General features: G+C 43.6%; 1 protein-coding gene across 3 annotated transcripts; it reads left to right on the forward strand.

Moving 5' to 3' along the window:
- The first annotated feature begins 3,047 nt into the window (after window positions 1-3,047).
- Window positions 3,048-13,951, forward strand: mnmip1 (manchette microtubule inner protein 1). Of its 3 annotated transcripts, none has more exons than XM_086153706.1 (17): window positions 3,048-3,200; window positions 3,498-3,658; window positions 3,749-3,806; window positions 3,999-4,108; window positions 5,229-5,328; window positions 5,417-5,478; window positions 5,558-5,597; window positions 6,331-6,425; window positions 6,717-6,818; window positions 7,090-7,141; window positions 9,946-9,996; window positions 10,083-10,200; window positions 11,035-11,200; window positions 11,985-12,065; window positions 12,145-12,338; window positions 13,157-13,220; window positions 13,371-13,951. In XM_086153706.1, exons 1-17 carry the CDS (start codon window positions 3,167-3,169, stop codon window positions 13,401-13,403), a joined length of 1,521 nt encoding a protein of 506 aa, XP_086009832.1. In that variant the 5' UTR covers window positions 3,048-3,166; the 3' UTR covers window positions 13,404-13,951. The 3 variants fall into 3 exon arrangements, with proteins under 3 accessions (XP_086009832.1, XP_086009834.1, XP_086009833.1); XM_086153708.1 differs by having other exon boundaries at window positions 10,095-10,200; XM_086153707.1 differs by having other exon boundaries at window positions 3,501-3,658.
- Window positions 13,952-15,004: the final 1,053 nt, after the last annotated feature.

Genomic DNA, 15,004 nt, shown 5'->3' on the forward strand with positions numbered 1-15,004 from the left:
CCAACATCTCAGTCCAGATATAGAGATGTAATGTTTTTTGTCAGGTCACCATTAATTGACCTTATTCATTTTTTCCTGTGTACTTGTGGGCTGCACAATCCATAAACAACAATCATAAAGCAATACTCAACTTATGTCAGTCTTCCCCTTGCCGCTTTCTTCAGGTTGACATTTGCAAACCTCCCCTTGCTCAGAGAAACAAAACCTAGTTTGCAGCCGCCTCATTACTTAGCAACCTCATTCAACCTCAACAGTATAACCAAGGTGTATTGAAGAATGTCTAGCATTATAACCAGGGCATTTCAGTGACTCATTATTACCCTTCTGACCCGAATCAATGGTTTCCCCCCTTCCAGTGACCTCTTTGCAAGCATTTGTGCTGCATCTGGGGGTTACCTTAGCTACATTTGTACAACTGTGGAATGGTTAAAACTTCTTTCCTGTCTCGGCCGTCACAGCCATGCGTGAAAGGTCACGTGACACAATCAGAAGAGCCCTAACACAGATAGGACTTTTTATTGTAATTGCTTTGTTGCATAATAGTTTGCTTGCTCACATATCCATAAGAGCCGTGTAGGCTCACTATCATCGGTTAAGGACAGCAGTTCTTGTTTGTTTGTTGTTTTGTTTTTTTTGGTCTTCGTTGCAACTCAGAGAAACAACTATCGCTGCTAAACGCCAGTCCCTGTGTGTTTATAGTTTGGCAAACACGGCTGAGGCAGATTCACAATGACCTTTCTGGAGTCGAGGGAAGCACAACTTAACTCTTCGTCATATGTATTTTCAGATTGGACGGAGCAGAGCTGCTTCAAAATAATGTCGCGGCTAAAATCTTTTTTGATAAACTGCCCATGATGCTGAAATCGAATGTGTTCTCCGTGTAGGTTTGCTGTTCTCAACTGGATTCATGTTGAGATTCACAACCAAGTGCCAAACTCAAGCTGTTAAGGGCTATTTGAATTGTTGGTGTTATTTGTTGTTTTTGTTTTCCCAGTGGGTTTGTAAATTAAAGACATGTTAAAATCATATTTGCTATGGTTTGCCTTATTTGACTTTCATACAGCTTTTCAAGGTGATCAAATCTAAGATTTTAAGCCCCAAAATGCAAATCAAGAGAACAGACAGATGCAACTCTGTAGCACAGTCATGTAGGAAACCACTCAAGGTGAAAATATTGTTCTTAAAACCTCACCTAAACCTACGATCCGCTGCAAGACATCAAATGATCTGCAAGGTCTCTCTTTTCTATGTTGCCTTTTTTTGGTGCAGCCGTTAGAGGTCGGCATACGACATTGCCCTGAAGTCTGTAAAGTGACATACTGTAATCCTGCAATCATCCAAACCTCCAGCTTGCTGTCAACTAATAATTTCAACTGCGGCTTATTGTATTTTTCAAATGCTGGCTGTCGATCTGTTAAGCCAGAGGTCAGCTCCTGAACGCACCTTCGGTGGAGTTAGTGAATTTGGGCTGAATGCCGCTACTTGTCTCAATGTATATCTAAAAAAGAATATCCATGAAAATGTTCTTTTGCAGCGTGTGCGGAACACAGCGTTATGTGCTTTGTACAGAAAGAACCAGGCCACGTGGAGCTAATTCTCTTTCCCATGAACCCCACATTCCCCGACCAACAGCCTTGACAACAACACTGACTGACAGATATACAGACGAGTCGTTGTCCCGAGAAACTGAAACAAGCACTAATCAAATGAAAAGAATTCGATTTTAACCTGAAGACACGCAGAGAAAATGACCCAATAATGATATTACATTACTTGATAGTCATTAAAACTAGAACAGTATGATTGAATAAACAAAAATGGCAAAGACAAGCTTGTGATATTTATATCGTTTTGGATCCGGATCTGTTTTGTGTTCAGTTTGCTTCCCTTCAGTGGCTGTTCCATGAATCCTTACTTTTTGTTAGAGTTAAAACAGGAAGTTAGGACACTTCCTCTCATGCGGCGAAGGCCACATGGGTATCTGTGACTCTGTTCATTGTTCACGGCTCCATCCGATGGATCCCTGATCCCGCTTTCATCCTGATCAACTGGTCTGGCATTCTTCATGGACAAGCAACAGCTGCAGCCATGACAGGAGGGCGGCACATCTGCAAGCAGCCTGTCTGCCCCATGTTTTATTATATTTTATTCAATTACAATAAGCAACCTGTCTGTCTGTCCAGGACAACTACAAAAAGCAAGACGTTATCATGTTTGCGGAAGTTCTCAGTCATCCAGGTCATGGTGAATTCTTGTCGTAATCTTCTTGTTGTGGCAACTGGACTTGAATTTCTTCACTTCAAGTGAAGAAATTCAAAGCCAGTGCTGTACTCACCTCTTCATTTAACTTATTTGAACTGCTTTAAAACCATCTGCACCCAACCTGCATTTGCATACTCAACTTTTAAATCATTAGTCCGCACTTTCTTAACTTGCACCTCCCACGAGCACAACTGTTCACATTTCAATTTGCACATCCTGTCAATACATTTGACACGTTTGTGCACTGTTTACATCTCGTTGCAATAATATGCTTATTTTATTTTTTTTTTGTTTTCCTTTTTTTTCTACTACCTATCTGTCTTCACTATGGGGAGCAAAATAAGAATATCATCGTACAGGGAAATATGCTTCCGGGCCGGATGTGTGACAGTGAACACTTTGAATATTGAATCCTTTTGTAGCGGCTCGATGCGTGTGAAGGCTGGAGTTCGGTCAAGGGAGTGCCGAACTGTCTTAACCCTTCATGTTTACAGAACCTTAACCTGTTGTTCTTTTGTCCAAGTGCAGACACATTGGCTTTCGAGAGGACCTTCTTTATTTCCTCCTTTTTTGGGAAGGGAAATGACTTGGCCCTTTTTATAGTTGTGTGCAATTATATTTGTCATCAAATCTGAACAATCTTGTTTTTCTACGGTTCAAGTCGCACGTGTTTTTCTCTCCACCACTATGAACCCGTCTTACCTGTTTGCCTCGCCTTCTTTCAGCCCCTCCGACTTCTGTTTGACCCATCCCACTTCTTAGTTCTCGACTTGCCGTGGCCGGCCCCAGGAAAAGTTGCTGACTGTTCATGTTTGATAAGAGGGAAGAGGGGTTTTAACCGCCATTTCCCTTGAGTAACAATCGCAAAGCTTTTTGTTTTCTTTACTGTCGGATTCTCATATTCATGCCCGTTCAGCCGAGACAAACTGATACAATGGGTGAGTCCGCTTTAAACCTTTTTCTTGTTTTGCTGCCATCAACAGGACAGGATATGGATCCCACTGTAGTATTACACTTTCCTCGATGTGTTTGTGCTTAAATTTGCTCGTTGCCACGGTTATCCCCTGAATTGCTGATATGTTTCGAGAAAGATTGAGCTCAGAACATTTGAACTTGTGATGATAATCGTGACAGACAAAAACAGCTTACATGTCACACATATCTTTGGCTCCTGCGCTGCCTTTCTCAAGTCCTTGAACTGAATCAAATTTTCCGCCCCATTTTTGGACGCATAGCAGAGGTGCTGGTGCTGATCAACTTCGAGGGCGACATGGAGGACGAGCTCACGGTGAGGTCGGGGGACGTGGTTAAAAATGTCACAATGGCCAGCGAAGAGGGCTGGCTGGCAGGGGAGCTGAGAGGGAAGAGAGGCATCTTTCCAGCCAACTTTGTCAAGGTGCGTCGACCCCCCCGTTGCCGCGGGTGACGAGCTGGGACTGTCTGTCGTTGCGTCTTCACCTGATGAAAACGTCTAATTTTCTAACAGGAGGTGCCAGCCACTTTGACGGGGGACATCAAGAGGGAACCGAGAAGTATCAGAAAAAGTACTCGTCAAAATCCTCTGCCTTTTTGTTTCGGGTCAGAATGTGAGAAAGTGGCCATAGACGTCATCGACAGCGAGTTGATTGGCTGGTGATTGAGGGCAGAGTCGAGTAGTGGACGTCTGAAAACTAATAAGCCGCAGGTGCTGTAGATCTGGGGATTACCATGTTGCTGTCGGTTCTTTGTCTCCCCAGCGAAAAAGGCAAAACAGGCGAGGAAGTGCGAGGTCTTATTTGCTTACGAACCCATGAATGGAGATGAACTGACGCTGGTCGTCGGGGAGACAGTAGAAGTCATCGGCGAGGTAACCACCGAAACACCGCGTATGTGTAATGGTGTGTGATTAGACTGTTTCAATGGCCGCACTGTTGTTGAAAAAAAAAATATTTTGTAGGTTTTATTTTGCCAATCAACTCTGTCCAATCGGTACAGATGCTTTTCTCAGCCACCTGCTTTGCAAAAGCAACTTTGTCCAAACAACACTTACTCTGAATTCTGTTTTTGCAACTAACTACTGAGAGCAACTCGATCAAAACAACATTTGGTCATTAGTTTGGTGGGGTTCAAGCTGGACCACATATAGAGGCATACAACTATTCGCTCTCTCGTGCACACATCTGAGCTTCTGCATTTACTTAGATTGTGGGAGGAAACCAAAGGATATGCCGGCACACATGGTGTGAACATGCAAACTGCTGTCAGAATCAAACCAGGGCCTTCTTGCTGTGAGGCAGAAGTGCTAACCCGGCTAACTGTGCTTCTCACAAAACACTATTAAAGATGCCAAAACTTTGCAAACTAAGATGGTAACAGATGCTCGTCCCTGGCAAACAGTTTTATGATTTCTTTTTCTTTTCCTTTCGGCTTTCCCTACAGGGGTCGCCACAGCGAATCAACCTTCTCCATCTAATCCTAGTCTCTGTATCCTCCTCTCTCACATCAACTAACGTCATATCCTCTCTCACTGCATCCAAAAATGTTCTCTTTGGTCTTCCTTGAGACCTCCTGCCTGGTAGTTCCAATTCCAGCATCCATCTACCAATATATTCACTATCCCTCCTCTGTACATGACCAAACCATCTCAGTCTGGCTTCTCTGACCTTCTCTTCAAAACATGTAACATGTGCTGTTCCTCTGATAGACTCATTCCCGATCCTAACCATCCTGGTCACCCCCAAAGAGAACTTCAACATCTAAACCAATCTATGACAATACAAGAAATGCCAATCTCTTACTGTTTGGCTGAAAAATCCAGATTGTTTTATGTAAACAGATAAAGACATTCCACCCTCACACTCGTAGAGGGGGTCCCTGTTTCCATTCATGTCATTGCCTGTCGAAAATGATAAGAGATTGTGATCTGTGGAATGTAAACTGGACTGTGTTTGGTGCCATGCTCATCCCCACTCCAATCCACGATGCAGATTGAGGACGGATGGTGGCTCGGCCAGAAGAATGGCAGGGTGGGAGCGTTTCCATCTAACTTTGTCAAAGAAATCAAAGAAATCATTGTTTGCATGAAAGGTGGGTAAGCCAATTATTTTGTGTGTATTCAGAATTCCGTCATTGGCTTCATGCTGAGTTTTAATTTTTTTTCAACATTTTTTTAAAGATGGCAAACACAATGACGGCAAATCAAGACCAAAACTCACAGACGCAACATTCACTAAAGAGGTACGTCGCACCAAAATACTTTCACGTATCTTTCCACTGTCCTGTTTCCTTAACGGTGTGTTCTATTGTCCCATTGCAGATTTCTCAGACAGCAAGTGTGCGCTACAAAGAAAAAGATGGCAAGTTCAATTGTCATTTCCTGTGGGGAATAGCTTAAAGGAACGCACCAACCTTAGCGGAAAATTACCTTTTTGCCATTATTCTAATAAGAAGACATGCACTTTTCTCCTCATAGCGCAGCTACAGCTAGGTTTGCAGAACTTTGGTCCAACCAGAGTAAAACTCCATTCAGGAAACAAGCGTTTTTCTTGTTTATTTGCAATCGGACGGGACAAACAAGGACGAGTTGCACCTCAGTACGCAGTTTCCTCTGCATTGTTTTGAAAGATCTATTGCAATTGGTTTTGAAAAATCATTTTCAAACCTTTTCAAAAACATGTAGAGCGGAGAGAGGCTACTTCCATCTCCTCATCAAACTGAGCCCCCAGGGCACAAATTTCCTTAAAAGTTGCCACTATCCTCACAGCTTCCTTTGAGGCGTGCCATGTTATTCATGGATTGCAAAAGCATCCTGACTGGTTACATGTCAACGCGCTGTTGACAAGGCGACCTGTTGTTTACCATTGCTTTTGAGGGTGTAGCATGATATAAATATTTATATTAGCATGACATCAGTGTTATATAAGATTTGCACAATAGAACGCTTCATCTCAAGCTCCTCGTAACTTCTTTCCACTCAGAGCTTCGCATGCCATAAAAGAAGTGGAAGAAAAATTAGCTCGACTTCAAATATCAATTTTGCTTACAACAAATGAGATTTGTAATCACGTTATCTCTGCTGTGGTTCCTCAGAGGTGGAGTACTGCCAGGTTATGTTTGACTACAAGGCCAAAGCTCAGGACGAGTTGGACCTGAACATCGGGGATGTTGTCAAGATCATGAGAAAGGTTCAGACGCAGTTTGTCGCCGTCGTGCTTTCTCACAGGACGACCGTGCTATTTTTCTCTCACAAACATATTCTTTAGCCGGCCGGACCGGTTGCGTGACCTGTAGAGCAATCATGACTCACAGGTTAACACAAACATTTAGATGACAGACATGTGACAATTGTGATCATGTAGCAGAGAAGTGAGATTTCTGAGATACCGTACTGACGTGATAATCTGTGCCGGCAATTTGATATCCCATGAGACAGCTCTGTCTTTGAGATTATGTGACTCTTTCATCTCCATCTGAAGGACACAGAGGATGAAGGCTGGTGGGCGGGAGAGCTGAAAGGCCGCTGCGGCTTCTTCCCCGATAACTTCGTCATGGTGATTCCGTCAGTGGACCGACTGCAAGTAAGCGAGTCCGACGCGCCGGCGGAGGTTTGACCATGAACCCGTGGATGTGCTTTCAAGTAATTTTGTCTAAATCTGATTTTGAAGCTGAGCGCTGGATGTTTGTTTATCTTCGGCTTTGCTCCGGCTCGTTTGCGAGTCTGTTTTTGGAATTACTTGTCAAGAGTTTTCCCTCGGTGGAAAAAAAACTTGCTGATCAGAGATGTCTTCATCGCACATACCAACATGCTCGACAATCCGTTTGAATTTTCCCGTCTCTCTCCCTCCCCAGGCCGGCGACACGCACAAGCCACCTGCACGCAACATCAGCAAGGAACCCTCAGGTAAACTGATATTGTGCACATTGCATTGATGGACCACAGGCCTTGTGCTTTAGAGGTTCTGATTCGGGATTTCTCAGCTGCGGCAGACATCTGATGGACTGCTGTTGTAGCAGAAGAAAAAAAAACCTGGCAGCCCTGATTGTTTTGCCACATGTGGCTTCAGAACATCTTTTTTTTTTTTTTTTTTTACTTCAGAAGCTCCCTCCACATGTACATATCAGCACATTAGCATCAGCGCCAATCCTTGCGGTGAAAAAGTTTATCGGAACGTATGACAACGGCCAGTGGCAGTCCGTTTGGATTTCATGACACGAGCTGTTTGTTTTGTCACTGTGGAAAAGGATGTGAATGTCTTCAGGGGGAATAATTGACCTACCTGTGGAATCACTTCATTCGCTGGTCTTTTACTTTATCCTGACACGTCACACATTTTAATGAACCACAGAGCAGCGTTCATATTTATCCAAGTTTGTCATTGTTTGTGTGTTTGCTCAAGAATCTGTGCCCGAAGAAGAAGTGAAATGCTTGATTGGTTTCACTTGTCTGAGGTGCAGAAATAACCAAAAAGCCCCAGTCTGCTTAAAAACCAAAGATAAATATCTTCCTCTCTTGAAGACTCTCAGAGTCACAACACTCGCAACAGGAAGTATTTGAGTTCAGAAATCATAGTAACATTTTAAAGAAGTGCGTCATTGCAGTATGAGGGGTCATCCTCAGGGGTTGATCTGCAGGATTGGCTGGCGCTGCCCGACCGGCAGTCCTGGAGGAAGAACGAAGCCTCGAGCTACCGAGCTTTGTTTTCTTCTCCATTTGGTCTACAGAGATTTCGATAAGGAGGTTTCTTTTTTGTTCTCTGGCAGCCCAGACAGAGCAGATGTCCCGGGGTTGACTTGAATTAGCCCCCGTTGCTCCTGTAAAGGAAGGGAAAGGATCCCAAGACGTTATCCTTTTCCATGCTGATTGCAACTAGATTTCACAACTTTTTACATTTTTTTTTCATATTTTCCAGATAAAATTTGATGCAATTTGACAATTCTGGCTTTGCTACAGTGAATACTTTGTAGGTTGTTGGACTCAACCGCTTGATTAAACATCCAGGAAAATTATTTGACAAAATATTTGTATTTCAGCTAGCAGGTGGAAACTCACAGTCAGTTTTCTGTTTTCTTTCCTGTTCACAGTCACTCACCCTGTGAGTGTCACAGGAAGTCTCAGTCTGTAGTGAGCTGGGGGGGGGGGTTGGAGCGGTCACATGACCCGTTTCAGGAGTCTTGGAGGAAACAAGGGGGTGGGGGGAGATGAGGAGAACTCTGTCAGAGAGATTTACACAAGCGGCACAAGAAGTAGCTCTGCAAGTACCGCTGCTCTGTGGATGGTTTGCTTGGGAGGAAATGTTTCACAATGCTCTGAGAGCTCAAGGTAGGCTTCCTGTGTTCTCACTTAGTCCATCATCTCCTCAGAGATTTCTGTGTTCTTTGAAGGATCAGGCGGCCTGTTTTGATTTTCTTGGCAATCCTCGTGCATCTCCATGCCTACACCAATTGTTTGTTCAACCAGGGACCTCAACCGCTCGTTCGCAAGAAGCAAAGGGGTCAATTGGCGACGTGGCTGCTTTGACGTTCGCCTCCAGCTCACTGGTGCTGTGCTCTATTGGTTCATGAGGCTTAGTTTGTATTTTTCGTTTTGTTTTCCTCTCTGAGCTGAGTTACAGTCCCCTGGGAACTTGTTGAGACCCTCGGGAGGCGTCCCTGCAGTGCTATTGGACGCAGCTGTGACCAAGGCTGCTCCCGCATCCTGCAAGTCATCGCCTCCCAATGCATCTGCTCCTCAGCTGGATTTCTGTTTTTTCTAACTGCATTTGTCTCAAAGAAGTGACTCAGGCTCAGGGGTCGGAGGTGGTTCTAATTCGGTCACCATTATTCAACGCCTTGACTTCAAGATAAATCCTCAAGCTTTTTCCGTGTTGTCTGACACCTGGGAAAAACCCTGCTGAGATGTTCGAGTCTGACTCAGTCAAGACAGAGTTCATCGACAGAAACAGAAAAATCAAAATCAAACCCAATCCGAGACCCGTGTGCAAAAAGTCCCAAGAACATTAAACTCGTACGTCTGGATTAGTTCTGTTAGCCTCAATTACTATTTCCTCAAGGAAATAGTAGCCCAATTTCTCAGTCTTGCCCTTTATTGTAATTCCATGTACTAAATGAAATTATACACGCTTGTGTTCAATGCAAGAACAAATATTTTTGTCAAGGCCCCATTTAATTGTTTTGGAATATAGTCAATGCTCCAGTTGAGAGGGATGGGCAAGGATGAGTTTAACCACACGGCAGATTGGAGATGGACACTTCAATGTAAGCCAGAAACAAAAACTCAATGGTATTGGCTCGTTGGCTAATTCGCTCCTGACTAGTCGGGCCTAGTTAGCACATCTGAAGGAAATCAGGTATTACAATGTACAAGGTTGAAACAATGAAATTGAGAAAGGGTTTTTAGATTTCTAGAATAGACTAGATATTGGTTCCCCATCATTCCAGTGACTCGATTTGAATGATTGGCTCAGATGAGTACACACACACACGCACACACACATACTCATACACATGCATAAGTATGTCAAAACTGAAGACCAGCATGTTTTTCAGCCTCTATTTATTTGTACAGTATTCATGAACTGGTGTGAGAGCATCTTGAATCGAGGGGACGGATGTCGCTGCTGTTGTTTCGATGACGTGACATTGAGAAGACAAAGTTCAAGAGCACGCCCACTAACATTTGTTCAATTTTCCTTCTCACATCACCAGATAAGACCGAACCTTCCGCAATGGAGACGGGAGGTCCGACCAAGACAAAAGGTACGAAGGAGTTTGGATGACTTCTCATCTCATCCAGTCAATTTGTCTTTGCACGAATGGAATCATGAAGAAATGTTTCTTCACAGATAACAAAACAGACACCAAGGACTTGAGAAGCAATCCTCCAACCAAAGTCAAGCTTCCTTCTCTCAACAAACCCGTTCCGCCTCCGATCAAAGACAAGCCCACCAAGCTTTTACCCAAGTGAGTGTTGCCATGGTGTCCCTGCATTGTTTATATCCATGCAACGGCGCTGTGGATTTGGCGGGGAAGTTTCCCACAAATCAGCTTAAGCACCATAAGTGAAATACAAATTGCGATTCATTTAGATTGCCTCTGGAGAAAAGGGCAATTTGGAAATGTCGGAAAATATCTTCAGCAGACCGTTGAGACGTCCAAAGTTTTGGTTGTCGCTCCTGGTTGCCATGGCGTCCTGGGGTAAGAATGCCAGGATGCCCAACCTTTCACGGTGAAGTGGAAACTCTGGGATGAGTCAGATTGGGGCCCAAACAGATGAGGGCAGCCCATTTCCTGTTTCCTGAGTGCGCACATGCAGACCGCCAAGTTAGAAAACACAGTTTGTCTTCAGGGAACTGCTCAACCAAAACAAGCTATTCCAGCAACAACAACAACAACAACAACAAAGGTTCCCAGGGACGGTTCTCCTGCTACCTGAAGAACCCATCATATTAACAATCTTAAAAACATTACATTTCCAGACTTGACTAAAATAACAAAAGAAAAAAAAGAAAATTAGAATAAAACAGTGTGTGTGAGGGTTGCAGATGTTGAGGTGGCACTTGGAGCAGCAGCTGCAAAAATGAAACGTAGCGGTGAGATTTCAAGACTTTCAGATTCCGCTCCTGCACACGGTAGAAGTTAGAGAAATGTAGACCGCAGCTGAACTCCTCCGGAACTGCAACCTGCAGAAAGTGCATTAATCCCTCAGGTGTTATTCAGATGTCTGTGACGAGCTTTTTTACACTATCCAACAATGGGCAATTGATTCTTTCTAAAACCCAGCTTCTATCCCCTCAGAACCAACGGCGATGCTGCTCCGCCCTCACCAAAACCCCCAGAGGAGAAAGAGTCTGAACTGTTTGACAGTGTTGAAGTGCAGACCGATAAACTGAGCCACCCGACGGCGAACCGAGCCAAACCGCCGCAGAGGAGACCCCCGTCCGGCACGGTCACAGCGGCGACGGTAGGATTATAAAACCTTCACTCGCATAAGGAAGTACAATTCCAGTACATGACCTTTGCTATTCGTGATAAGCTCTATAACAATATGGCCTCTCCCATTTCAGTTAATACACCCTTGAGAGTAAATATATATGAAACATAGACATATGCTCACATTTAATGTGTTGCATGATTTTTTTTTCTCTTTTAAACCTATTTGATTCTTCATATCCGGTCCCACAGTTTATGTTCCACGCTTGACAGGGGATTCTTTCTTTACCATCTTTTTCAAGCTATTTTTCACTTGCAGTGTGTGTGTGTCGAAAAAAGTGCAATAAGGACCGGATATGAACAATAGAAATTGCATATTTCAGGATGACGCAGTGATAGATCACCGAGATCAGTATATTAGTCATAAGATGCAGCGTAACATGACAATGACAATTGGCTCCAAAGTCCTTTTTGAGCAAAAACGGCCAGGCATGTTTTCACAATACTTGGAGACATTTCACTCTTACACATGAAGAGTTTCAAAACTCATAAACACCAAAATCATAGTGAGATCGGGTGAAACAAGATCGGCAGCGTACACGATGCGCGGTCACGTGCCGGCAGTCCCGGGCAGCAAACAAGCTCTGATCCGACCTCGGGGCATCTGTAGAAGTCGTGACAAACGCTGAAAGAATTCATCTCTGGGAGGGAAAAGACAGGGGCGGGCCTTTTTTATCCTGACTCTTGTGTTAATGATATTTGTGATACACGCTAACAAGGCCTGTTATTCTGAGACGGCTGACTCCTTTCTGCAGGAGCAGGACTCCTCCGACAAGACAGAACCAGAATCGTCAGCAAAAAGAATCCAGGCAGAGAAGCCTCCTGCTTTGCCAAAGGTCAGTGGCCAAAAAGACAACTTTACCGAATAACATGCAGTGACCTTTCAGTATAAAACTACAAACTTCTTAATTTCAGGGTACAGAACTCATAACACCTCCAACAAAGTCAGATCTTCACCCCAAGACGCCTCCTCCGCTGCGACCGGCGCCGCCCAAGGTGGTCGTGGATGGCAAAAGCGTGTTCCGCAAAGATGACGCGACCGTGGAGAGCCTGCTGGCCGAGGTCAAAGAGCTGAGGACGGCTCTGGAGCTGCTGCAGGCACGACACGAGTGAGTCTTCCTTGTGCTATTGGCTGAAAGGATGTCATGTGATCACACTGATTCGCCGCAACCTCCATACATTTGAGAGGATTAGTATACAAATGAGGAAAATTTGGTCAATTGGCTTCATTGGCCTCGTTCCTCCACTGCACTGCAGAGAGAACGGAGGCTGCTTTGCATCACAGGCTTCACTTTGCTATATCATCACGGTCTTTTAGGTTTTCTTATTGTGTATATACTAGTATAGCTCAATGTTTGCACTGAAAACTCTCTAATCTCATTGTAGATTTAGTACAATTACAATTAAAGCCATTTTATTCTGTTCTAATGTGCAAACTCTACACAGAAAGACCTCCGGTCTGAATGGAACCCGGGCGCTCTTCCCCATGAGGCAGAAGCGCTAACCATTGCTCCATGTGCCGCCCATTATTGTACTTTTGTACATAAATAAAAATAAAAATTGTAGTGATTAGTTTATATACATATTTTAAATTACATCTCCTCCCCAGACTGAAAGGTACTTTTCCAAGACTAGATGCCAAAATGTACGAGTCCTTCTTAAAAGAGGGTTAATTGCCCCCTTATTGCATGTTAGCATGGGCAGCGGTCAGCTTAAATTGAAATAGGTGAAATATACATGACAAATAAGAACAATAAAATCTACTCAGAGCGTGACCGCCTACAAATGTGAACGTGATCGTGGCTTATCGATGCTTTACACCATCCTCTCAGCCTTCGAGCCCCTCAAGGGCCCGTCTGGCTGTGCATGCCTTGACCTAGTTAGTCACAGCAGTGTCATCACCATCCTCTCTGTATCTCTCGATCAGGCGAGATATGCAGGAAATGAAAGAAGAACTCCGGGAGGAGAGCAACAAACGAGAAGCACTGCAGGTCAGACAACACACATAGTTTTTCTTTCATTTTTTATTATTGTTTTTTTTAAATGCATCCATACTTATTGCATATCGCTGCAATAGCTGATGGAAAAATTAAATGGAGAAGTTGCGGTTTATTTATATCTGTTTTTTTTTTTTCTAATAGGAAGAAGTGCAGCTCTTGAAGTTGAAGCAGTGATACCGGTGGCGGAGTGGGGCGGTTCCGGCCCAGTGGACTCCAAATTTAAACAAACAAAAAAAAAAACGCCATCTGTTTTATGCAGAAGCTGAACGGGGCACAAGCACAAGATGCTCGAAAAGGATAATCCTGACGATCCTGAAAGAAGACAAATGGAGTCAGACCCTCCAACATACTTGCTGGTGAAGTTTTACATATTTGAATGCTGGAAATTTCAGATATTGCAAAGTTGTAGCAAATCAATGTTTTGCATAATTATGTGTGCACCCTGAAATGTCCCTCACCCACTTTGATAATATTGTATTTTTTAACATTTTACATAAAAGCTGCCTCATCAGAATATGTAATATATGTCACTGTACATAGGAGAAAATATTGTGATGTCTTTTTTCCGGAACATTTTTACATCATAAAGAAGGGAAATCATGTAAGAATGTTAACATGGGCTACGTTTCTATCAGTGGTTTTCTATACTGTGGCTGAATGTGATTCTGAAATACTCCACTGGAGGTCACTGAAGGTCTTTTATTAAAGAGCAGTTGAATCTATAGAGCTTCTGGTGTTTAAGTCATAAGTTAAAGTGAGGACTAGTGACAAATAAGCCCGCCTTTATTACAAAATTTAACAACGGGATGTTTAAAAATAGATTGCTTGATACTGCATAGTTCGGCGGTTGAGAAAAACTGACTCACGCTCGGATCCCCACTCCAAACATAGTGACTCATTGTCGTGGACGTGGAGAACGTGGGAAGAGGCATTCTCATATTGATTCACTCTTTGGGGATTCTTCATCGGGGATGGGCGCAGATTTGGTTTTGGCTGCAAGGCCTGTCCCATGTGTGATTCTACCAGCCCACATCTGGAGAACATCTGGACCCCATCAGGCGCAAGGTTCTTCTGAAACTACCATGGGAACGTACTATTTTTAAAACCGCTGTAGATTGATGGTCATGGGGGGGCATGTTCTCCATGTCAAGGGGCGAAAGGAGTGGAATCAAACAAAGGATCGGGTGATTTTTAATAAACCTCCGAGTAAAGAGTAACGATGGCAATTTAAAAAGCTACGAAACAGATACGGGATTCTTTTTACCCCAAGAGACATGAACATTTTTCAATAATCTCAGCGATGACAAGTGCTTTTAGGACATTTCGTACTTAATCCCCTTATGAGAAATGCAGCACTGATGGGCACAGACAAATGCAACGCACAACCTTCGGAGGAATTTATGATGATAAGTTCTGGTTAAAACGAACAATGGTAATAATAATTGAGGTTTGTGAGGTTTGTCTCCCAAAAAAAAAAAGAAAACAGCTTACGTCCTTCAGTCGAAAACATATGACCTCATGGAATGTGATGATAGTTACAAGTCAAGGCAAGTCAGATTTTATTTTTCAATTATTTATTAATCATAACACAGGTTTTCCCTTGACTCTTTCCATGTGAAGCAGGTCTGGACCGCACTCTTGAAAACGTTTCACAGAAACCCAACAATTCTCCATGAGCGAGCATTTGGCGACAGCAGCGTGCAGAAACCTCAGACATTTCCCAGCTCTACGTGGGCGGCCCTCTGCCTCGTCCGGTTGGGGTAGAAAAAGAAAGA

Source organism: Fistularia commersonii, chromosome 10 (assembly GCF_037954325.1).
Source record: "Fistularia commersonii isolate RoL2024-O1a breed Wild chromosome 10, RoL_Fcom_v1.0, whole genome shotgun sequence".
Taxonomy (NCBI): Eukaryota; Metazoa; Chordata; class Actinopteri; order Syngnathiformes; family Fistulariidae; genus Fistularia; species Fistularia commersonii.

What these genes read in the sequence shown, in the direction of transcription:
- mnmip1 (XM_086153706.1), top strand. Translation starts at nt 3,167, where the DNA reads ATGCCCGTTCAGCCGAGACAAACTGATACAATGG. An exon ending in AATCATTGTTTGCATGAAAG is followed by an intron (nt 5,329 to 5,416) that starts GTGGGTAAGCCA and finishes ATTTTTTTAAAG; the next exon opens with ATGGCAAACACAATGACGGC. An exon ending in CATCAGCAAGGAACCCTCAG is followed by an intron (nt 7,142 to 9,945) that starts GTAAACTGATAT and finishes TCACATCACCAG; the next exon opens with ATAAGACCGAACCTTCCGCA.